The following is a 25,363-nucleotide window of genomic DNA, read 5'->3' as shown; positions in this document are numbered from 1 at the left end:
TCTCCTCTAGCTAGACAGGTCCTAGGAATCAGACTCTGGTAGCACGCTTAGGGGCCGGTACCCTTTACCCGAAGAACTACCTTGCCAGCTCAGAAGTGAATTCTTGAAGCTAGCGAGGCCCGCAGAAGACTGTAGCCCCAGCCAACACTTGACTTGAGCCAGAAATGCTCACGGGGGCCAGCTCAACTCCTGACACCCAGAATGTGTGAGAGTTGTTGAGTGACCACTGCTACTGTAAGCCATTAAGGTTTAGACATGATTCCTACGTTTAAGTCCTTGACAAGTCATGGTAAATAGTTTTAAAAGAGGATGGCAGGGGTTGGAGAAAAGGCTCGGTAGTTAAGAACATCTGCTGTTTTTCCAGAGGAGCCAGGTTTGATTCCCCCTCCTTTCCTGTGCGCGCGTGTGCGCACACACACACACACACACACACACACACACGCACGCACACACACACAGCAGCTCGAAATCATCTGTGGCTCCAGTTTCAGGGAATCTGATACCCTCTTCTGGCTTCTGCTGGCTCCAGACACACATGTGGTGCACAGACAGGCAAACAAACACTCACATAAAATAAAAATAAATAAATAAAACTCCACAACAATGAAGAGAGGATGACGTGACTTTGGGGGGTGTCTTCTCTATCATTTAATTTTGGTATGTATTATTTGGTAAGAATGGCAGCTGTGGAGATCTGATGTGGGCAGTCGTACTCGTCTATAAACATAGAAGTGAAGGTATGAAAATTAGGAATTCAAGGTCATCCTTAGCTACAAACTGACAAACTGAGTTTAAGGCTAGCCTGGGCTACAGGAGACCCTATTTTTTTTTTTTTTTTTTTTTTTTGTGTGTGTGTGTGAAAGCAATGAATTTGTGCCTGATGTAGAAGGTGAGAGCAAACCCATCAGTCTCCATGGGGTTTGGGGTTCAGGTCTGTGACTTTTAAAATTTTTTTAAAGAAGATTTATTTTTATGTGAGTACAATGTCACTGTCTTTTGACACATCAGGAGAGGATTTTGGATCCTGTTACAGATGGTTGTGAACCACCATGTGGGTTTTGGGAATTGAACTCAGGAGCTCCAGGAGAGCAGTCAGTGCTCTTAATCACTGAGCCATCTCTCCAGCCCTAGGCCTGAGATTTGTAACAGTCTGCCCTTCCTTGCTAAGGTGGTGCTGATGGTTTGGGCTCTTCTGCAGTTAGATCTGTTTCTGCAACTCCTGCAAAGCACAGCCTCAGCAGTCTGAGCACTTGGGAGGAGGTGGAGGCAGGGAGCTTAAGGTGATCCTCCTCAGAGCCTTGGAGTCAGAGGCCAGCCCAGGTTGTTACACACCCAGCTCAGGTTGCTTAATTTTTTTTCTCACATTCAATTTTTGGCTTGGCCAGAAGATGGCACTGTAAGTCTAAATGTCATGTACTAGGCTAATCTTTAATACTATCAGTCAGATAGGCTAAATTTGCTAGTCTATGTCAGTCAGGTGTGGTGTGTTACATCTTTAATCCCAGCACTTGAGAGGCAGAGGCAGGTGATCTCTGAGTTTGAGCCTAGCCAAGGCTAAATACTGAGAGCTTGCTTCAAGAAAACTCAGACCAACACCCACCCCTGCAAGAAAGCAAAACATTGAAAGCAGCCACATTAAAGTAAAACCAAACTAAACCCAAACAAAACAGCCCAGGTGAGGTTAATTTTAAGAACATGTCATTTATCCCAGTATATAAAATATTTCTAACTTAATTTGTATAAGTTATTTATAAAAAATACAATGATGAAAAATTAAAATCCAAAGCATATTGTTCTAGTATATCAACGTTCAGATGAGGCCTCCCAGAAGGCTCGCTAGACATGTGTAGGATGTGCCCATGATCTCACAGCGCTCTCAGGAAAAAGAGTCACCAGAGAAAGCATGCGGGCCTGGGTTTGTTAGTGAAGAAAGCAACTTCCTGTTAGTAGTCAGAGAGTGGAGTGCTGAGTCTGTGCTCTTCAAGCGATCAAGGATATGGCTGGTCTACCCTGAACTCAGGAATTATTTGTTGGTTGCATCAGATCATCAGGAGGCTCAGTCCTGGTATTTGTGCCCAGTTGATCATCATGCACAAAGGCAAGCACACTAGGGACTCATTGGCCTTTCCTAGGGCGGGGTGAAAACTCTTCGCTTGGTTACTTCCTAGCTGTGAGCTGACTCCATGTGGCACTTGCTGTGAACCCCACGAGGTGCATGCTGCCAGGACAAATGGCTTCTCTCCAGGTGCGTGGAGAGGCCTTTGCCTGTGGGGCTGTGTTTCTACTAGGTCTCTAATGAGACAGTGGACTGTGTATTTCCCTTATTTATAAGATTTGGATAGCAGACACACTCAGAACCTAGATGGTGCCTCAGTAGCAGAGGTCATCAGCTGGGGACAATACCTTTGGACATCACAAAAGCTGGGCCCTCTTGGGGCTCAGGGGACTTCTATTTCCGCTGATGGACAGTAGACCCATCCTACTGCAGCTCCAGACTGGCATTTGCTTACTTTCAGAAAGAAAACATGCAACAAGCGCAGATCATGAGGAAAGTCTAAAGGGCTTCCGCACTAAGCCTACTGTATTGAAAGCCAGCTAGACAGCAAACACAGACCAGGTAGATAGGATGGAAGGTTGGCAGGTGAAAGGGAAAATCAACAAGGCAGTGTCAAAGTCCTTGGAGCAAAAGCAAACCCCACATGCAATTTCACCAGGGCTGTTGAAATCAACCTGCGTTTTTAGAGAGGGCGAGTGGAGAAGAAAAAGCGAACCATACACCTTCTTTTCTACCAGGGGGAAGTGAACCCTTCCTCTTGTAAGGTTTTGTTGTAGATCTGCTAGCCATACAGCAAGAAAGAACTTACATTGACCAGCAGGTGGGAGCACCGCCTTGTCCCGCAAGGGGCGCAGAGCCTTAACCACAACCCTTTGCTATTTCCAAGCCAATGGGCATTCCTGGAGACAGCCCCAGGCCTTGGAGAGGAATATTTTTTACAAGCTTTTGTGTGCACAGATGTTCCCCACACAGGGCTAAAAACTAGGTAATGGGACAGGGCCTTGGAAAGCGGAACAGAGAAGCCAAGAGGGCTCACGCCTCTGCGCTTTCCTCCAGGAGATTAATACAACCCACACCAGGCTCCTACGGCTTGCTGTTTTAGTCGATGCTCCTGCACGACATATCCTTCCAGACTGTGCTTCTCATCAGAGGTGATTGCTCTCCGGGTCCCCAGAGACAGCACCTAGCAGACAATATGACAGAATGAAAACATTCTGCCAACTCTCGCCGCCACATGTCGGAATGGCCTGCAGTTATATCCAGTGGACTCTCTGAGCAGGGAGGCTGCACAGAGGACGTGACTGGACTGTGAAATGTGTAGGTGATCTCTTTAGCTGTGAACTGCTTTGGTTCTCGGTTAAGGCTCGGAGATTGAGGATTAATCACTAAGTCATCAGGCCAAACTCAAATAGGGCACTAGAGGCCATGGTGGTGGTTTGCACAATATATTCCTGTTGGTTGCACCAGTCTTACCAAAGTGCTGCCTCTGGAGCCCACAGGAAGGGCTGGATTACAGGTCATTTTTCCGTATGGGACCTATACTGCCTGACAATGATGACCAGAGGAAGGTTAGATTTTGTGGGAGTCCCAGCTTTTTAGCAGTCTGTGAAGTAGATTCCTGCAGTGTGTAACCAGGGACCTCTGACCTAGAGATGGCAAAGGGCAGAGGACCTTCTGAAGGGTGCATGGGACCTAATCTGCCTTCCTGCCATCTACGTGGCCAGAGAGAAAGCCCAGACCAGGGAGGTCCGGGATGCAATGCACCCTCCTCCTCCAACAGGAACCTGCTTGCCAACAGCTGCCCATATCCAGTAGCCTAAGCCGTTCCCCGCTTCCATTAAAATATAACTGAAATCCTAATTTCCTACAAAGAACTCAAAGATGAGACAAAGGGGAAAAGTTCCCACTCTTAAAGCATTGCTTACAGTGCCGTGGTGCTTTTCTCTACGTGCTCTGCCCAGTTTTTAATGGACTCGTGACAGTGACACTGTGCCCACCTCGTCCCACCAAGCTTTTAAACACACATTTCACTTGCCCGTTGCCTCTGGTTTGCTGGGCAGAGACTACAAGAAGAAGGAGGGTGGAGAAGTAGATTTGGAAGCAAAAGCCAAAACCAAGAATCTGTTTTCTCTACGAGTCCCAGGAGAGGGTAGCTTAGGAAATCTTTCCTGCTTCTATATTTTGTTCTTATAGGTGTAGACGCCATCGGCATATGGGGCCAGGCTGAGTGGGCACCTTGGAGACCATGGCAGCGTACTGGCTCTCCAAGACCAAGAGATGTTTCTGTGCCACCGTCTCTCTGCTTGTCACTCCTAAGACCATGAGGAGTTAGCGCTGGGGTGCCAGGGACCCATCCTCTCTGTCCTAGATCTTCTGAGGTTCTGTGAGTCAGAGATAACACTTGCCCACTCAACTTCTGGGCTTGCTATGAGGACTAAAATCAGGTAATAGAAAGGAGTCGTCTCGGGAGAGAGGTGAGGCATGTCTTTCTTTGTCAGATGGTTTCCCCTTCCAGGCATGTAACATTAGGAATTCCAAACACCGAGCATGTTCCAGACAACATAAAAACACTGTTTTAATCATGTACACAGTCGACTCCTACGCTGCCATTCAAAGTCGTCTTTTTATTAAGCAGACCAAATTACAGACACTTGTAAAAACACGCTTCATTTACTGAACCACAGAAATAATTGTAAAAATCTCACGCAGAAAGCTATCAAGCCAGTTGGGAAGAAGGAGGGTTTTGGAGGGACAGGGATGGGGGGAACAGGGATGGTTGTGAGAGATGGTAATTGGGGATGAAGATCATCAAAATTTATGGTTTGGTAGTGCACACCTCTACTCCCAGCACTTGGGAGGTACAGGCAGGTTTCTGTGAGTTAAAGGCCAGCCTGGTTTATAGATTCAGTTATAGAATAGCCAGGGCTATGTAAAGAGACTTTGTCTCCCTCAAAAAATGCTGAAGTATATTATATTTGTGTATGAAATTGTCAAAGAATACTGGAACAATGGTTTTAAAAATATAAAAAAAGGAAGAAAAGAAGAAAAGACAACCAAGACACTATCCAAGTCATCACCCTAGTGAGAATTACTCATGACTTCTCTGAACTATTTTACTGATTGCTCCTTTCTCCACCCCCCCTTTTTCATTTTGTTTTGTTTAACACAAGTTCTTAGAGTTCAGGCTGGCCTTGAACTTGTGACCTTCCAAAATGTTGGAATAACAAGGTATATAGTGGCATCACTATCCCTGGGCACTTTCATATATTTTTATTCCTCTCCAAATGAAGCAAGCCAATAAAGCAAGTCCAACTAATCAGTCCCTTCGGATAGGGAAACGAACCGTCTTCCCAGGGCTTCTTTATTAAACCCACAAGGGAAGGGCTTCAGGAACTCACTAGGCATGCACTGCTTAGAAAATGATGGTGACTTTTGTACAATTTTCAAAATCTAACAACAAACTTGTCAACCTAAGGAGATGTCATGTCACATCCATGAGACAGACGCACGGAGGAGAGTTAAATATCAGCACTGAGAAGCAAAGCTAGCCCGATGGAGGGAATGTAAAACAGGCAGGGACGCCCTGGGAAACGGCTGAACAGTCCCTCAAGGGCCACAGAATCATCACGAGACACAGCAATTCCACTCAGAGGTACCCAATGAATGAACTGGAAGGCCGTCCTCAAAGTCCTTGCATTCAAATGCTCACAGCACCATTCCTCAGGAATATCCAGATACTGGAACCCACCAACCCCCTCCAATGCTGACAGAGCAACAGAATGTGGCAGGGCTTAACACAGTATACTAGCAATCAGAATGTGGAGCGAAAATACGATGGGCATGTGTATCTATGGAAGGGATACATTTTGAAAATGATATCGTATTTGAAAAAAAAAAAAGCCCAAATACCATTTATATAAAACATCTAGTACAGGACAGAGGTGGTTAGTGGCTGCCTGGGGTGGAGAGAAAGAAGCTGTGAGGACAACCTGCTCCTGGGAACAGTACTCCTGGGGCAAAGAAAATACGCTAGAGCCAAAAACTGAAGATAGTTGCATAACAGTGAAAATACAAAAAGCACTGGAGTTTTCATTCTAATAGGTTAAATTGTACTGTATGGTATGGAAATTATATTTCATTTAAAAAAATGGTTACTTGTTTTTTGTGTGTATAGTTGTTTTGCCTACTTGTGTGTCTGGTCTGTGTACCGTGTGTGTAGTGTTTTGCAGAGGCCAGAGTTACAGAAGACTGCGAGCCACCCATGAGTGTGGGCGCTGGGAACCGAACCTGGGCCCTCTGAAACAGCAGCCAGTACTTGTAATGGCTGAGCCAACTCTCCAACCCAATAATTTAAACTTTTCAAAGCTGGGGAAGGGTCAAAAAGGATGGGGGAAAGTCTGTGTCCTATGAACCAGGAGAGCCAGTTAACACAGGGCTAGGTTTTATGGGAGGCAGATCTGCTAACGCTTTCCTTCTGGTCTTGGCTCCTTATGGAGGCCGCCGTGAAGCTGCGGCCCTGCTGGCAGCTGCTTCAGAGAGGGGCCCCGGGCTGCTGCACTCTCGGTTGTCTCTCCTGGTTGACTTGGAAAAAACACCTAAACCCCACCTAAGAGCAGTATTTGCAGAATCCCAGATAGATGCTGGTGTTTTAAAATGGACCAGTTCAAGAAAAGAAGTTAAAACTCAAGGGATTTCAGTGTACTTTTGGGGCAGACCGTCTACCCAGACCAAGTAACTCCTGAAGCAAGTCACTGTCTCCCAGAGGGGCCACTGTGCTGAGGGGGTGGGTGGTTCTGGGAAAATGAATCCCTTTTCTGGGGAGTGGGGTGAGGTTGGGGGAGTGGGACCACACACACACACACACACACACACACAGACACACACACACAGAGCTTTGCCATCATCCTCTTGCCTAATGCAAGCTAACAAGAGGGGCAGAGCGCGACTTGTAAAATGCCATCGAGTTTTGGCAAATGTGTCTTTTACTGCTTATGAATGAACAACAGGTTTGTTTTGAAAAGTAAAATTAAAAATTAAATGCAAGGGTATTTTCAGGAGAGACTAGTCCTGTTTGTGGGTGTTTCACAGGCTGACTGACTGACTCCTCACCCTGTGTCATAGCCTTCAGTTCTCAGGTGGAGATTGGCAGAGCCCAATCAGAAAAACAAAACAAAACAAAAATAAACAACAACACCACAAAACAAAACAACAGACACGTACTCTTGTGGATGGCACTGGGCATCTGAGGATTAAGTGTAGGGCTCTTCTGGAGACACAATGAAGTCTCAGAGGCATCTGCACTTCCTCTGCCAGCCCGTGGTAGACCAACTGTGGGGTGGACATGACTCAACGACTAGCTTTCTGCACTAGGCACACTTAAGGACAATTAGGGACAAAAGGCAAACCCCGTGGAGGCTTTGGGAAGGAAAGGACACAGGCCTCTCCTTGGTTTTCAGAAGCCTTGCTCCGAAAGGGTGGACCAGGGCTGCCACGTCTTGGGCATCGGTAGCAAGGCAATCTCGAGGTGAGGGGGTAAGATTCAAACAGGAACAGATCCCATTTGGATTTCCTTCGTCATTTCTAGTTCTTAAATTAAACCCTTTTCAGGGGGCTTTCTGTCTCTCTATTTCTGCCAGACAGTAACGGGAAAGCGGGGACCAGGCAGACTAGCCAAGAAGAGGAAGTGAACCCAGGGTGTGTCTGCAGCTAGCTCGAGGCGGCTCCGGAGTCAATGTCAGAAGTTGAAGCTCATGAGCATGCTGCCCACCAGCTGGTGGATGCTGACAACATCGGCTCTGTGGCTCCCTCCCCTCCCCTCCCCTCCCCTCCCCTCCCCTCCCCTCCCCTCCCCTCCCTTCCCCAGGCTTTTCGCCATCTGGTAGAATTAATCTTTGCTGAGTAAGAGGCTGATATCTGAAGAGCAGATCAGGACTGAGCATGCGGCCTCATGGGCAGCCACCTCCTTTCCTGTCCTCTCTCTCTTCCCTCCCCTCATTTCAATTTTTCAATGGATTTCCAGGGCCAGGCCTTGGTAGGCTGGCACCATATCATGGAGTCATATTCCCAACCCGTGCTTCTCTTTTCTGTGTTCTTCAGACCCAGGGGCAAGACCTGCCACGGGTTTGCTCACTTCTGCTCCTGAGTCGGGGGTGAGACACAGGCTCAGTCTTTAGCTGGTTCTTCGTCAATCAGTAAGACACTGCAGTGGGTACCAGGTCATGACCTAGACATGCTTAGGTTTGTCTAGGGAACATTCAAATTACTAGCCAACTAGGGACCTCTGGGACTTCCATTCCTCTTTCTCACAGTCATGTGAGTCTTGCTTCTTCTGTCCCCATCGCTGTCCCTACATCACCCCCAGACACAGTGAGCCACCAATGAAGCCTTTTATCTACAAAGCACAGTGCTTTCAGGCTGGACAGAGACACGCGCCACCACACAAATGACTTCTTCCCATTGTGGGAGCCCGGGAAAGAATTCAAGACCTGACACAGTTCTTTGTGCTAACGAGGCATTTCTGAATGGATCCTATGTCTGAGATGGATGATGAACCTTCTGTCATGCACTGTGGCCTAGTCACCCTAGAGGTCTCTATTGACAAGAGGACACTTAAAAGGTGCAGGAAAAGCACCTGTCTGTGAGGACCTACTCAGGTCCAATTAATCAATTTGAAAGCACTTTTTCATTTTCCTACTCAACTAGGAAACCTTTGGTGTGCAAACACCAAGCAAGCATGATGTCATTCTTCCAAAGTAGGTGGAAGAGAGGGGTGTGGCAGCAGTGGAGGAAAAGGGGAGGAGACTAGAAGTATCTGCACCTTCCATGCACTGGATCTTGCCAGCAAGCAGCAGCGCTCCATGCATCAGCTCCTGCCTCCAGGTTCCTGCCCTGTTTTGAGTTCCTGTCCTGATTTCCTTTGATGAACAGAAACATGGATGTGTAAACCAAGTAAACTCCTTCCTCCTCAAATTGCTTTTTGGTTACGGTGTTTGGTCACGGGAATAGAAACCCTAACTATGACACCATATAAGAAGGACCTGAGAGTGATGTTTGGGAGAGGAGAAATTCAGGGAAAAGGCTGAGAGAGTAGGTCATACGCTTGAACTTATGTGGATTCCCTACCTCCTGGCCCCTGTCCTGCACAGGACAGGACTCACTGTCTGCTTCCGAGAACGATCCAGATTCGTCACTGGAATTGGTTCCGTAAGACTGCTCACATTTAATTTGGGGTCGGACTTGGTTGTACATTCCATCTCCCATCAGGCCTGGTTCCTGATGTTCCGTGGCAAGGAATCTGGCTCCCTGGGAACAGGGTGACGAGGAGAACTCACAGAGAGGCAGGCTGCAGGGCGAGCCCCCGCTCCCGTCCTCCGCGTAGGAATAGGACGAGCAGGAGCTGGAGGTCCTGGTTCTGGTCTCCAGCGGAGGTGAGCGAGGACATACTTTGATTGGCACCGGGCAGCTGGTGTTGGGCCGTATCCTTCCTGGCAAGTGGTCGGCCATCAGTCCGCTGTGGGAGTAGGCCTGGGAGCTGGGGAGGGACTGGCCAGCTCCCACCCATAGACTTTTTGGCACCGGCTCCGAGAGGTCTTTGTCCAAATTGCTCACTGCGGAATATGAATGCGCCGGAGTGTTCGGTTGGTCACATGCGCTGGCGGAGAAGATGACGCTCCTGCGGTCCAGCTCTCCCTCCTGCTTACAGAGAGTCTCCGGCCCAGGCCCCCTGAGGGGCGACCCCGTTGCGAAGTTGGACACATCCTTCTGGCCCACGTGGGGCTGTCCGTAATTCCCTGCCAAAGGGGTATAATCAGTTTTAAGGTCACCCTGAGAGATCCCCTTGTTAAAAGGGCACGCTGAACTCCTGACAAAGTGTTGCTGAGATGTACTGGGCAGGCCAGTCGACTCCACACCTTTCGTTATACCGAACAGAGACCGCAGACAGGAAGGTGAGGACACACTTCTGGATCTGTCCAGGCAGGTGGCTCCAGTAGGGGTACTGGGGGCAGGGGCGGGGCTGGGCTGTTTTCGGTCCATCTCGACATCTCCAGGTCTGTCTTTGATGTCAGTCTCATCTCCTGACAGGCAGAGTGTGATGCTCTCCTCCTCGGCGTCCTCGTTGGGCGGCTCACTTTTAATTTGTCCCATGGAGAGCCCTGGCTTGAGGCTATTGCCAGGACTGTCTTCACTGAATGTGCTTGCAAACCCTGAGGTACCGTGTGAGGGCGCACTGTAGACATTCTTGGTACATGCAAGCTGGTACTTCTTATATCTAGGGTACTGTGTCAATGCACCCTTTTCTGAGTTTTCCTTGGTGTCTGTGGGTACCTCAGACTCAGGGAGCAAGGCTTCATCTTTCTCTGCTACAGGGATGGCAGTGGCCTCAAAACTGATGGGGTCTGGGAGCATCTGGTCTGTGGCACAAGCCATCCTGGCTGTCTCTGAGTCCATCGTCTCTTCTTCTTCCTCCTCTTCTCCTGCCGAGTTCCCATGGTCCTCTTGGGGGCGCTGGCATGCACTGTCCTTTCGGCATACAAACAGGCCATCCTCCCTGCTCAGGAGCTGGGTCTGCAGGAAGCTGAAGCAGGAGTCCTCCAGGTTGTGCATGCGCAGGAACTCGGCACAGCGGATGACCTCACGGATGTTCTCTCTGCTGAGTAACAGCTTGGCAGTGTAGGCAAACTGCAGCAGTGGCCCGAAGCCCCTGGCCGTGACCTGCAAAACAAACACGGAAGTTGCCAACATCACCATCAGCACTGCTATTGTCCTGAATTTCTCAACCAAAGCAAGATAAGCAGACAGTGCTAATGCCCTAGAATAAAAACTGCAAGGGAGCAGTTAATCTCATACTGGGTCAGCAAGGCTTCTGCTTCCAATAATTAGTGGCTGTCTCCTGCCTGCCACCTCCGCCCTTCACGGCACCAGCAGAATTGAGAATCGTCAAGGTCAAGTGGTGAGGCAAGATGACAAAGGGCTCACTGTTTACACTAATGAAATATCCTGGCAAAAATGCTGCGAACACTGGGAAGCCTATAAATGTCTGTCCCTGTCAGTCCTGTGGAGAGCCTTCCTACACAAGACGGGGTGGTGGGGCTCTTCTTGCAGCTCTTGAGAGCCAAAGAAAGCATTATCATTTTCTTGTCAACCACAAAGATAGCAGGAGGGCCTTGTCAAAACTCAGTGTCTGTGGGGTTTTTATTACAATGTTAAAAGGATCACCGAAAATCCCTCCTTCGCTCAGCTCAAACCTTCACAGATTCTACTCAGGATTTCTTCCTCCTCCCTTCCCCCCTCGCCTAGCTCACTCCATAGTTGGGATTTTCTACTTCTTCTTTTTTTTCTTTTGAGCCAGGGACTCACTATGCAGCCCTGGATGTCCTGAAACTCACTATGTAGACTAGACCATCCTCAAAAGCAGCAGAGATCTTCCTGCCTCTATCTCCCAAGTGCTGGGATTAAAGGCGCACGCGCCACTGTGCCCGGCCCTACTTGGGATTTTTAATTAGCATGTCATACCTGATCATCTTATAGTGACAAAGCTGATGATTGTTTACGAGAAGCTAACTGTTGGTTCAGAGAGAGTAGGGTGAGAGTGTGCAGATGTACACAGTCAGCTTCAATAACTGTAGCCTCCGAGCAGCAAAGAACGGGGCACCCCCCCCCCTAATTACTGGCAGCAGCTTTGCCATATAGACGGCTAAAACCTTCTGCAGCTCAGTCTACCGTCCTGCTGCTTCTCTAGTGTATTTTACACACTGAAAACATATTAACATACTTATGCACAGCTTCCACATACACGTGCAGAGGCACACACAATGACTTAGACAAAGGCATGCTTCCTGTGGCTAGCTGCCTTTTTTTTTTTTTTTGGGTAGAACTATCTAAACTGGGGGACTCATGGTAAGCTTCCTCACTCTGCATATTCTATTCAGTTTCCTGTAGATCCTTATGAACACTGCTGCTGATCCCAGGGAAAAGGGAGACAGATCTACAAATCACATGAATACATCAAACGCGGAGCGACAGACTTGGGTGCTTGCTGCAGCTACAGTGGCAGTGATCAAAAGTTTCTGCGGGGGAGGGATGGAGTGGGAGGAAGGTGGTAAGCTGGCTGGCTGGCTGACTTCTGCAAGTTTTAAACTTCCTGCCACGCAGGGAGCCCAGCTCCTTAAAACACCTGTCTCTACTGCACAAGATTCAATCCATTGTGTCTTCCAGAGAGAGCAAAGGTCCCTGGATTCTCCACTGAATGGAATTTTAAATGTTGATATTGTGGAAGTACTTGATAAAAATGCAAATATAACTAATGTTAGATAAGTTCAGAGGAATTCAGCCATCAGTAACAAGCCGATTTGGAATAAAGATAGAGGAAAGCCTATACGGAAGGAGGAATTGAATAAAAGTCAAGGAAGGGAGAAGTTAAATTGTTACTACTTTCAGATGACATGCTTTTTAAAAATAGGTAACCCTGAAGAGTCCACCGTTTATGATCACGAACTAAAAATAAAGTTATTAGACATAAAAATCAACATACAAAACCAAGCGGCACTTCAGTATACTAGCAGTGAGCTCTCTTAAGCAGAAATACCACTTACTATAGCAACACAAAACACGTAGCAATAAATCTAACCAATGAGGTTAGATCTATAACCATAAGCCATAAACCATTGAAGAAAGAAGTTGGAGACATATAGACAAACAGAAGGATATTCTGTATATGTGGGCTATAAGAATTAATATTAATATGTTCATAATGTCCAAGCAAGTCCATATGCAATCCGATGCAACCCATACTGAAATATGAATGATATCTTGTATTCTCTCTCTCTCTCTCTCTCTCTCTCTCTCTCTCTCTCTCTCTCTCTCTCTCTCTCTCCAGAAGGGTGGTCACTATGTAGCCCAGGCTGTCCTTAAACTCTTAATTCTTCTGTTTCTGCCTTCCAAGCTTTAGAATTATATTGGTACATCACCACACATGGCCTGGTTCTGCATCTTTTTTACAAAAATACTATTTTTATTTTGAGAATTTCATACAATGTATTTTGGACATATTTGCCTCCTCCAGCAACGCCTCCCAGAGCAGTTCTCATTCTCAACCTTCCTGACACCGAGACCCTTTCATTCAGTTCCTCCTGTTGTGCTGACCCCCATCCATCACATTGTTCATTACTACTTCATAACTGGAACACATGCACTGGGACATTAGGATGCAGTTGGTCTGTTTATGCTGTGGGTCTAGGTTGTCTTCATACGATGTGCACATTTACAACTGCCACTGGAGAGACCTCAGTGGTAACAGGTCTAAATGTGCGCGTGTGCGCACGCGCACGCACACACACACACACACACACACACACACACACACACACACCAAGTGTCCATTTTAGATAGTTCTAAAACCAGCAGTTACTGGATTGTCTACATACTGGATTAGCCTCCATGTCTCCTCTGCCTATTTTGGGGAACCCCTTAAATCCACTCATTGTGTCAGACGGCAACGATCCAGGTAGCAAGGTGAAGCCCTACATCATAAAGCTATAACCACATCTACACTGGTGTTTACTCTTTGTTCTTAAGGAGTCAGTCTCTGATAATGGGAAAAAATAAGGGAGGGAGGCAAAGAGTCATTCACCACACCAATGACCCTTAAAATTGTATTTAAAAAAGTAATGATCATAAAGTAGAATGAAGTGGTTAGAAATAGAAGACTAGTTCCTTTCCACTGCTGTTGACCAGCCCCGTGCCATCTCTGTGAAGGAAGAGGACATATCTGGGCTAAAGCCCACTGGCCATTTAGGAATGTCCCAAAGGCATGATAAACAGTACTGAGTAAGTGCAGTGTCAGGAAGAACTTGGAATAACAGCCCTGCCTTTGAATGGCGTAGTCTGAAGAGCACCTTTTCATCAGGCTTACCTCTGTTGCTATCTGGCCCTGGGATACACAGCACATACTACACAGACATCAGAGCAGATAGGACATTCTCTGTAAGACTGAGACCAGGAAGGCTGTGGGAACTAACATTTTCCTGCTTTCTGTATCCTGCTGGCTACTGACCTTAGCTGAAATTGGTACACATGAGGCAGTAGCACCAACCTGTAGGCATCAGCTCTGGAAGTAGTGAAATCAGGCCACTAAACTCACAGTGACATGAGCCAACACACTGACAATGACACATTAGAATACTGACCCTTCACCCTTTATTCCTTGGTCTTCTGCCTCACCATTTCTATGCAGTTAACAAAGCGAAGATGGGCTAATAAAGACTCAACTAGCAGAGCACAGGGTTGATGCAATTTGAGGGATGGTGAACTCATTACCTCCAAAGGAACCCATCTTGCTGCTGTGTGGGGCAAATGATAAGCAACACAGTTAGCCTTAAACACATATACAAACGGGGCCCCGTGATTTTTATGGGGATAGTCAACTGTTTGCTGATTGTATTTAAGGTGTGTTCCACAGGAGATAATTTTTCATGTCTGGTACTGTAAGCCATTGTTGAGGAGGTGATATGTGTGTGTGTGTGTGTGTAGCCTGCTACTGTTGTTTTACTAAGTGGGCATATTATCAGACTTCCTTCTAAATGTTTATGGTCAGAGAAGTATCTTTGATCGATGAGCAGCAAAGTAAAGATTCATAACTGGTTGTAAATATGAGTCCTCAGTCCTCAACGAGATATTCATATCACTGCATCCCAAGGCTCTGTGAGCATCATGGAAGAGGGGGCAAAAATGGGGAGGAATCCTATAAAATGCTGTCTTCTGGTCATGAGATGACCACTGCACTCAAGAACTCACAGCAGCTGGATTTACACAAGACCCACAGGAGATTAAGCAGGTCAATAATTGTAGTGTGGATGGGGGAGAGGGTCATGAGGCCCCACCCATGTGGGGGAGTCATTGGTAACTGACCTCTGCTGGGGAAAGGGGAGTCCCTTTTTTTTAGAGATGTGGGCATTTGTATGCTTCTCATGCTCCATATCTATGGGATGTGGGTGGGCTCCACACCCACTGGACTTGGGCAGCACTGACTGGACTCAGTGGCTTAGTGAAAACAAATATAGAAAAGGACATGAAGTCAGGAAAGGTCGTGGAAGAAGGATGAATGAAATGATCAAAATACACTGAATACAGTGTAAAGTCATCAAATATGAATATTATATCTTTAAATCAGGGATTGAAGGACTGGAGAGATGGCTTAGTGGTTAAGAGCACTCTTCTTGAAGAAGAGTTCTGGGAACCCACATTAGGAACTCACACCTGTTTGAGACTCCAGTTCTAAGAGATCTGACATCCTTTTCTGGATTTCACAGGCATCAGGGCATACACAGAACGTACACACACACACACACACACACACACACACACACACACACACTCACACTAAAATTTTTTAATGGGGGTTGGGAATTTTTATGGGACTAGTAAATCCTTTTCTACTTAAGCTGTGCAGTTGAGGCTTCCTTGTTGAGTTTCGCAGCATATATACACGGCTGTGGCAGGGAGCTGGAAGGCTGATGAGATGGAGTGGGAGGCGTGAGGTGACAAGCCCTCAATGTCTCCTAACTACAGCCTTGAAAGCACGGAATCCTGTTTCTCCAGAGGCATCGAGGGAACTTTGCCAGTGCAGGAACTGGGAAGATGAAGGTGACGTGGATGTGCTTCTGGACTTCTTAGACTCAGGCTGCTGACCACTCCTGTGGGAGGTACTTCCCTAGCAGAACACTTGTCAAGTAAAGCAACACTAGTGACTGCTCACTTTCCGTCTCCACAGCACAACTCTCTCTTCTGTAAGACAAAGGCTGTCTTATCCTAGACACAGCTGCTATCTTTGTGGTCTGGGTTGTTCACTGCTAATGTCTGTCTTGTCTTTTTTGTCCCTCATACCTACTTACTCAACTAAAACTAACTAGACCATACAAAAACGTAAAAGAAGTATATACATTAAAAAAAACTCTCTAGAAATTCATGAAAAGTGAAGTGTAGTCTTAATGATTTTCCATTAGTTAAAAAACAGACTAAATTCCTCTCAAGACTGTTCATTTAGGGCTGAGGCGCAGCTTAGGAACAGAGCATTTGCTTACTATGTATAAGCACCTCTGGTGCCACAAAACAAAGAAATAATGTATCAATACTAATTTTCCCACAAATAACAATATAGTTTTCTTATTTTATTAAAACAATAGTTGCCAAAGTAATGGGCTTAGCTGTCATACTTTCATTTATTGTCTTTCTTCTTTAAAACTTTCTTTCTTTGGTGTATATGGGTGTTTTGCCTGCATGTAAGTCTGTGCCCCACTCACCTGTAATGCCCATGGAGGCCAGAAGAGGGCATTTGATCCGCAGGAATGTGGGGCCCGCACAGGTGCTAGGAATCAGATTTGAATCTTCTGGAAGAGCATCCAGGACTCTTATCTATTGAGCCATCTCTCTAGCTCATATGTCTGTCTGTCTGTCTGTTTGTCTGTTTTCTTGCTTGCTTGCTCTGCTCTTTTTTTTTCTAGACAGGGTTACTTTGTTAACCTTGGCTGTCCTGGAACACACTTTGTAGAACAGGCTGGCCTTGAATTCATAGACACCTGCCTGCCTGGATCTGCGGAGTGCTGGGATTAAAGGCATTCACCACCACACAGGACTCTTTTTGTCTTTCTCAATCTCTTCTTCCACTCCTGTTCCCCCCTCCTGTTGTACCCTTTCTTCTACATGTCACATGTGTTTGTCACATGTGTTTCATGATCTCATCTACACACACACACACACACACATATACACACACACACACAATTAAAGAATTAGCATATGAGATAGCATGTGGCGTTTGCATTTCTAAATCTGTGTTCCCTCACTTAGTATAACAATTTCCAGTTCTATTTTCCTGTAAATCTTATTTCTAATGGCTGCATAACATTCCATTGTTTATCTATACCACCTCTTTATCCATTCATCTGTTGGTGGGCATCTTGGCTGGTTCCACTTCATGGCTATTGTGACCCATGCAGCAACAAACATGGATGTGGTAGGGATGAATGACAGGACACAGTTTCTTTAAGGAATATTCCAAGAGTGGTTCAGCTGGGTCATATGGCAGTTCTATTTTTTTTCAGGGTTTTCAGATGTGTTCATGTTGGTTTCCATGGTAGCGCACCAATTTCACATCTATGGCCTCACCAACATTTGCTGTCATTTGTCACACCTAATCTTAATTTTCTGTTGATAATACTTGTTCCATTTTCTCAACACATTATGCTATACAAGTACAAAACACGGAGGTTGTATGTGTTAGACTAATTAACTAATTAACCTTGCTACTAGGATGAATTTATTAAGGCAATCGACCTTCTGATCATTTTAGTATAATTTAGACAAAGTGCAGTGGCTTGAATGAAAACAGCTCCCGTAGACTCACATATTTGAATGCTTGGTCCCTAACCGGCAGAACTATTTTCAAAAGGATTACTAGGTCTGGCCTTGTTGGAGGAGGTGTGTCACTGGGGGGTGGCATTTAGGTTTTAAAAGGCCACACCAGGCCTTCTCTTTCTCTCCCTCTCTCCCTTTTCCCGTTCTGCTTCTAACTTGAGGATCAGGATGCAAACTATCAGCTACTGCCATAGATAGCATCATGCCTGCCTCCTGCTGTCATGCCTCCTGCCATGACAGTCATGGAAACTGTGAGCAAAGCCTTAAATGCCTTTAAAAAATTAAGTTGCTTTAGTCATTGTGTCTCTTCACAACAATAGAAGAATAACTAAGACAGAACTGCTACCAGGGACTGGGGTATTGATGGGACAAGCCTGGTGATGCTGTTTGGCGGAATGTGTAAGACTCTGTGTAAGCATTGGGCTAGAAAAACATTTAAATGCTGTGAGTGGGGCTTAATGGACCATCCTCACAGCAGCTTGGAAGACAGTAATGCTGAGAGCAATATGGCGGAGTCAATATTAGCAACCTTGCCAGAGACTATTCTTGTGGCATTTTGATAAAGAATGTGGCTACCTTTTGTCCTTTGTCCCAAGAATCTACCTAAGGCTAATTATAAGAGTTTCGGATTCTCTTCCCGACCTAGGCACTGTGGGAGTTGCAGGTTACCGTGCAGACATGGCCAAGTCCAAGAACTACATCACACACCCCCAGTCCTGCAAATGGCACAGAAATGGCATCAAGAAACCCTAGTCACAAAGATACGAATCTCTTAAGGGGGTTGACCCCAAGTTCCTGAGGAACATGCGGTTTGTCAAGAAGCACAAGAAGAAGGGCCTGAAGAAGATGCAGGCCAGACACAAACTCAGCTGCCTGGCTTTCATTGACTACCCCAAGCTTGGGAAGTGGATTCGAAGCTACATGGCCAAGGGGCATAGTCTCTGCCAACCAAAGCCCAAGGCTTAAACCAAGGCAGAGGCCAAAACTCCAGCTCAGGCTCCCAAAGGTACCCAGGCCCCTGTGAAGACAGATGGACTGCTGTGACACACCTACCCACACATTATCTGCAGATGACCAGTGTCCTATGCTGTTTTTACAAATAAACTTGAGGCTAGATCTGTTAAAAAAAAGTTTTGGATTAATGGTGTTGGCGGAGGAGATTTCAACACAACTTATGATTGTGCCACATGGTTACTAGTGATCACCCTTACGCAGATCTATAAGGAAAAAGAGCAAGCAGGGCAAAATTTCAAAACACACAGTTTGAGAAGAAAAAGAACACAAGGGAGTGAGTGTAACGTTGGAGCCATGTCTTGTGCTCAAAGAGATGAGGAACTTAAAGCCTAATGCTAAGTGTAATAAATGGAGTGGTGAGACCCCACCCCCAAACCCAGCTAATCCTGCAAGCCCTGAAAGGAAAAGCCCAAGGGATTTCCTCCATCTAAAAGGAAACTCTAAGAGGAATCTTATGCAAATACAATGCAAAAACGGGCCAGATTCCAGCCCAAGCAGGCAGCTGAACTTGGTAGCATTGTTTATGTGGTTCTGGATTTAGAGTCATGAAGGATACAGGATAAAGAAGCTGTGGAATCTTCCTTAGATATTAAGGAAAGCCACTGAGGTCAGGTGTGTGTGTCAGGGGAGACCGTGCCTAGAGGCCTGGAGAGGCCATTGCATGAAACTAAACTGTAAAGGTGATGCCTGGGTTGTGTTGGTGATGCTGGAGATTTGGGAGCCATGGGATACCTGCCAGGAGAGCTGATGACAGTGTATGCAATCAGCCTAAGAGAGCGAACTGTGTTGCAGTCAGCAAAGCTCGGAGCAGTGGGGGATCTGAAAAGCCAGAAAAGCTTTTTGACAACAGACATGAAGTTACAGGATTTGGAGTTTATCTTGCTGTGTTTTGGTCTGGCTTTGGTCCAGAGTTTCCTCACTATGCCCCATTACTCACTTTTGGAATGGTAATGTGTATCTTGCTCCTCTCTATGTTGGAAGTATGTAAGTTGCTTTTTGAACAAGATATTACAGGTAAGGTATTGCCTTGAGTCTCGGAAGAGACAATAGACTTTAAAAGAGTATTGATCCTTGGAAGACAACAGACACTTTTGGAGTTGGATTAAATGCATTTGCATCTTCATATGGCCACAAAACTATGGAGGCCGGGGAGCAGAGTATGGTAGTATGGAGAACAGCCTCCATAGTCTCATATATTTGAATGCTTGGTCCCTAGCTGGTGGAACTGTTATGGGAAGGATTAGGAGGTGTGGTGTATTTTAGAAGTATGTCGCTTGGGGACAACCTTTAAGGTTTCAAACACTCCTGGTAGGCCCAGTCTTTCTCTGCTTACAATCAGGATGTAAGCTTTTAGCTATTGGTCCAACCCTAAGCCTGGCTTCCTGAGTTGGCCTCACATTCCTGGACTCAAGTGATCCCTTTGTCTTAGCCTCCCTACAAGTAGCTGGGACTACAGGTGTATGCTACTAAGAATGGCCTAAACTATTTCAATTGTAAGACAAGGCTTCATATATCCCGGGCTGGTCTCAAACATGCTACGTAGCTAAGAACGACCTGATCTTCCTGTCCCCATCTCCTGAGTGTTAGGAGGATACTACACGTCCAGGTAAACCCAAGTATGAAGGTAGGGAGGGGGCTGTTCTTGTCCGAACTGGTTTGGGGTAAATGGGCAATAAGGCATGCAGCATCTTTTAAGTGAATTTTTAGGGAGATGCTCCTCTTTCCAATCTATGTCCAAGCATAATTGTACATTATGGGAAGGGAAAGTTAAAAACAGATATAAGCTACACTGTGGGTGCTGGGAATGTAACCCAGGTCTCTGGAAGCGAAGTCGGTACTTGTAATCACTGAGCCATCTCCTCAGCCCCGCTGTCACTCTGGACACCCCATCTGATCTGTTCTTTTGCACTTACCTTGCTACTTCTGTAACTTGTGTGGACCTTTATTTCACTTCTGATTAAAAAGCCAAGAACTCAGAAACGACTGGTCCAGAAGTCCACTAAAAGTAACTTTAACCTTTATGGTGACAAGGCTGGGTGCTTATAAATTCATTAAATGTTCTTTACTGGCTGACTTCTGGATTCTGCACTAAGGGAGCATGAGGGAAGCATGGTTCCTTGTTTCCCATTCTCTCCTTCCCTCAGGTTTATCCTGAGTCCCCCATCTCTGCTCATGGGTCCCTTTCTTTTCCTCTAGATATAGGACTGGCAGATCCTTTCTGAAGTCATTAGTAACTGGATTAAAAATCTCTCCTATTTTATTCTTATTTCCCAACACCTGTGCAAACAATTCCCTCTTTTTTAGACCTTCGGTTTAAAGAAAAAACCTTGTTATTGTTTTCAATTTTCCTGACTTAATCATCCATTTTTTTTTCTGGCAAGAAGACTGAGGCCAGCAGGGACTTACTAAAGTCACATGACTATTAAATTCTCCTTGCTATTAAGGTCACATGGTGTAATTCAAGCCTTCAAACTGTAGAGTTCAATTTCCACACTCTTTTCCTATTTCTTTCTTTTTTTTTTAAACTATGAAGTGAGATGGAATAGAAATCCTATTTACTGTGGAAACACGTTATTTTAAGTTTTCTTATATATTCCACAGCATTCAGTTGTATTTAGGTCTACTTAAAGATGTTTGGCCAACAAGATGTGGTACCTCTTGGGTATGAACAAGGTTGAATTTCATACTTCGTTTTATTGTTCTTTGTATGATCCAGATCCTGGACTAATCTCCGAGACTAGAGATAACTGTTATTTTATGCTCTTCTCTTGCCCAACGAAACTCTTAATTTCTTTACAGAATTGCTGTTTGACAATTTCAAGCATGTATATGTTTTGATCAAATCCACCCTCATTCCCCTTTCTTATTCTCCTCTTAACTAAACTCCTTCCTCTTCCCAGTGAGCCCCTTTTCATGTCTAGGTCTCTGGGACCCACTGGGTTTAATAGGTGTGCTTGGATGCTGGATGGGTGGTTTATCTATGGGAACACAGTTAAGATGCCTTCTTCTCTCCTGGAGAGCCCATTCAAAACCAACAGGTTCAGCTCAACATCAGACTTTAGAATCTTGAAGATCTTTGTTATAACTAACTTGATAGAATCTAAAATTACCAAAGAAACAAGGATCTGGGCATGCCTCTGAAGAATTATATTAGGTTGTGACCCATGCTAAATGTGGGAATATCATTCCATAAGCTGGGTGCCCAGAAATGCATAAAAAGGGAAAGTGAACTCAGTGCAAGCATTCCCCTCTCTCCATGCTTCTTTACTGACATCCAACATGACCAGCTGCACCCTCGGGCTCTGCCTACCAGGACCTCCCTGCCATTATGGACTGTACCTTTGAACTGTGCATCTAATCAATCAAACCTTTCCTCCATTTTGAGCTACCTTTGTCAGGGCACTATACCACAGCAGCAGGAAAAGTAAGACAATGTCAAAGAATATTCTGGCGTGTTGGAAGAGCGGTAACCAGTGCTTTGCTCCAGGTTAGAAAGGCAGCCTGGGAAAGCTGGTGTGCAGAGGGAGCTTCACGTCTGTCAGTATTGGCTGGCTCAGAACCATCACAGGGTTTCATCACAGGTTTATCCCTTTCTGTACTCCTTTGCGTGTTTCGTGGCTAGAGAAGCAAGCATGTGTTGCCATCTTTCCTGACAACCGGCAACATCTTGGGCAGAGGAGCCTCCACATCAACTGGACAACTCTATGCCTCATCTCACCCCTCATGTGAGGCCCTTGCTCTTTTCTCTTTCAGGTAAAGACAGTTACATTTCCCCAAGTAAGTGGCGGGCAGAAGTTATATCAGATATAAATATATTCATATTTACCCTAACAGCATACAATGAAAATAGAAGCTCTCCCTTCTGAACGATTATGCAAGGGAGTTCATGGAACAATTTTTAGAATGCAATTTCAGTATAAGTACAGAGCCTAAAATAGAAATAAAATAGTAGCATTTTACACTTTGCAGTGTAAAATGAAAGCGAGAAGCTCCCACTCACCAGGGAGAGAAGTAGTAAAACGTGCACCAGGGTTTATGGTTTCATTTGAAAAACCACCCCCAAAGATCTATTTTTTAAAAGATATTTTTAAAAAAAAATTTACCCCATTTCCATGCTGACTGACCCTCTCTCCACTCAGAAACCCACTGATCTCTCTAGACCAGAACTTTCTGGACTCAAGACCTGTTTTTACCCTATTAATGCCTCTAATCATGTCAAACTGTCAATCATTGCTCAGATTATACTAAACGTGTTGAGTAGCCCCAGTAATGATGGGCAGAGACCCTCACTAGAGTCCTTCACATTCGGTCAGAAACTCCACCTCTGAAACTGAACCAGCTCTGAGTCTTCTCCTCCTCCATCACTTCTTATCAGGAACCTTGGCCTGAGCCAGGGCCGCCATCATCTGCTGTAGGGTGTAGACCACTGTCGATCAGATTTTTGAGGAATGAGGGTGAAGATTTGTTCCCCACAGTTAACATCTCTCAGTCCTGTGCTTTCCAGTCACTGCCCAGCCACTCACTCATCTTAACCTCGCACGACAAAAATTCTGACCTAAGAATATATGATACACTCGTCTAGATAGTCCAGAGTATTCCTATTACAGAAACAGTTCTTTAGGTTTTTGAAGATTCACCCCACCCTTAAAAAACTAACACAATTTCTGATTTCAAGTTTTCGGGTGATATTCTAGGCTCTATAATTCCTCAAAGAGTTTGACAATGACGCTGTAAGACAGCTGTATCTAGTTACTTTCTGTAGTTTGGTATTTAATTCATCTAGATTGGGGGTGTAGGTGCTTTATTATTGTCCACAGGTTTCTAGGCCTTATCCTTCCCTTAATTTCTGGTCTAATGGTTACTTTTCTTAACACATATGAGAAGTTAATTTTGGGCTCTTTGTTACTCTCATCACTACAGAATTGCCGGCATAATCACCAGCAATTATTAATAGAAACAGGTATTTGTCTGAACTTTGCTGTGGGTGTTCCGAGGCCCCCAGAATTGGTATATATGTATAATACCATTATGTTCTTCAAAAAACACTTTCAAAATGTCTTGAATCCTAAACTAAAACTTAAAAATGTAAGGGATCCTTCGGGACACCGGGTTTGGTAAGGATTTCTTGGAAATGACATCAAAGCGGAGGAAGGAAAGTTAACTATTCAAGAGAGACTGCCTTAATAACCCTGTCCATCAACACACAGCTGACAAGTGCAAGTTGACGTAAGGAGTGGGGGAATTTATGAAAATCACTTGCTTGAGAAGGGGTTGTTCATTCTACGAAAGAATTCCTAGAAGACAACAACAACAATAACAACAACAACATCGCTCAGTAATCTGACTTAAATAAAGACTTCAAATTAGCACTCCTTTAAAGATAAGACAAATACCCAACAAACATGAAAAACGCTCATTACTAACTATTAGAAAGATGCAAATCAAAACTGTATGAAGTATTAACCCATTAGAATGGCTATTCATGATAGTAACAGGTGCTGACAAAATGTGAAGAAACTGAATTCTTGTAAAGGTCGATTATAAATTGAACTAAGAAGGAAAATGACAGGAAAACTCTTATAAAGAGGGAAATAAGGAGAGCTGCTCTGTGAGTCGGGAGTCACTCTTCTGGGTAAGCGTCCAGAAGAGCCAAACCCCAGCCTTAAATGGAACCTGAACCCGCACGTCGCAGTGACACTAGCTGCAAAAGCCAAGAGGTGGAAGCAGCTCAAATGTCCACTGACATGAAAGGGTGGATCGATGAGGCACATACAGTGAGCCCTTCCACACGCCACAGCACGGGCCAATGACCATGTTCTCCAGTGTTCATACAGGAGACATTCAGGAGCAGACCTCGCTTTTCATTTAGTTTTGTAAATGGGGACGGGAGCCTGACACCCACAATCAGCCCAACCATGTGACCCATTATGAACTACATGGTGTTCCTCTGTGCCTTATCTCTTCATACTCCCCAGTGGCCCCTGTCCTCAGGTTTCTGGACTTGACCCTCAAATGCACAAAGCTGCTACAATTATACCCCCTGTCCCATTTTTTTTTTTTATTGGAACACACATTTCAGTGTGATGCCATTTCTTCACTAGGTTATTTAGGTTACTTAAGCAATTTTATTTATGACCATGTTAGTAAGCTAAAACTCAAAATGTAAAAGCTAGTCTTGTTGTAGCTGGTGAGATGGCCCAGAGATTGAGTTCTTGCTGCTCTTACAGAGAATGTGAGCTCAATTCCTAGTACCCAGACTTCAGCTCCAAGGGACTTCGTACCCTCTTCTGGTCTCTGTAGTCACTCGTACACATGTACACATGCATGGTCTCTGTAGGCACTCATGCCTACATACATGCATACATCAAAACACATAACTTAAATTTTTTTCTTCTACTTTATGCATAGATAGAGAATAGGAATACTGCCGTCTTTCCTCCTTCCTGGGTTGCCCTGGCCATTCCCTGTCTGTCTCTACCAACGACAAGCTCGTGGCTTCTGTCATCATTGGAGCTATGAGTGTAGCAGGACACTTGTCTCCCTTATTCCCCACAATTTTCAATGTAAAGCACTCATTACAGGTTCTCAGTAACGATGGGCTGAATTGAACGGAGCTAGCTCTAGCCTGGGCTACTGTGGCAGGGAGCCTGAATCCTTCTCTCATGTTTGTCCATCACATATTTGAAGTCACATGTCCTGCCTAGATTGCTGAGAGAACTGAAGTCATATTTTCCATGTGAAATAAATCTAAAAAATTTGGCATATCACATGCTTCTTATGAAAAGTGTTATTTTTCCTTCTTGACCTCTGGAAGCAATAGAGTATGTATGTCAACCTTCTTCCAATTAGCCACAAGGGCCTAGTGCACCAAGGAGGGACGGC

General features: G+C 45.3%; 1 protein-coding gene across 9 annotated transcripts in view; it reads right to left on the bottom strand.

Moving 5' to 3' along the window:
• Positions 1 to 25,363, bottom strand: part of Bach2 (BTB domain and CNC homolog 2) — a 353,635-nt gene that overhangs the window by 11,966 nt on the left and 316,306 nt on the right. For all 9 annotated transcript variants that reach the window (XM_052176178.1, XM_052176184.1, XM_052176180.1 and 6 more), the window contains one exon: positions 9,179 to 10,768. In XM_052176178.1, the coding sequence (XP_052032138.1) occupies positions 9,179 to 10,768 (1,590 nt within the window). The remainder of the gene's footprint in view (positions 1 to 9,178; positions 10,769 to 25,363) is intronic.

The sequence above is a fragment of the Apodemus sylvaticus genome, chromosome 3 (genome assembly GCF_947179515.1).
Source record: "Apodemus sylvaticus chromosome 3, mApoSyl1.1, whole genome shotgun sequence".
Lineage (NCBI taxonomy): Eukaryota > Metazoa > Chordata > Mammalia > Rodentia > Muridae > Apodemus > Apodemus sylvaticus.
This window is presented reverse-complemented; position numbering and strand designations above follow the sequence as displayed.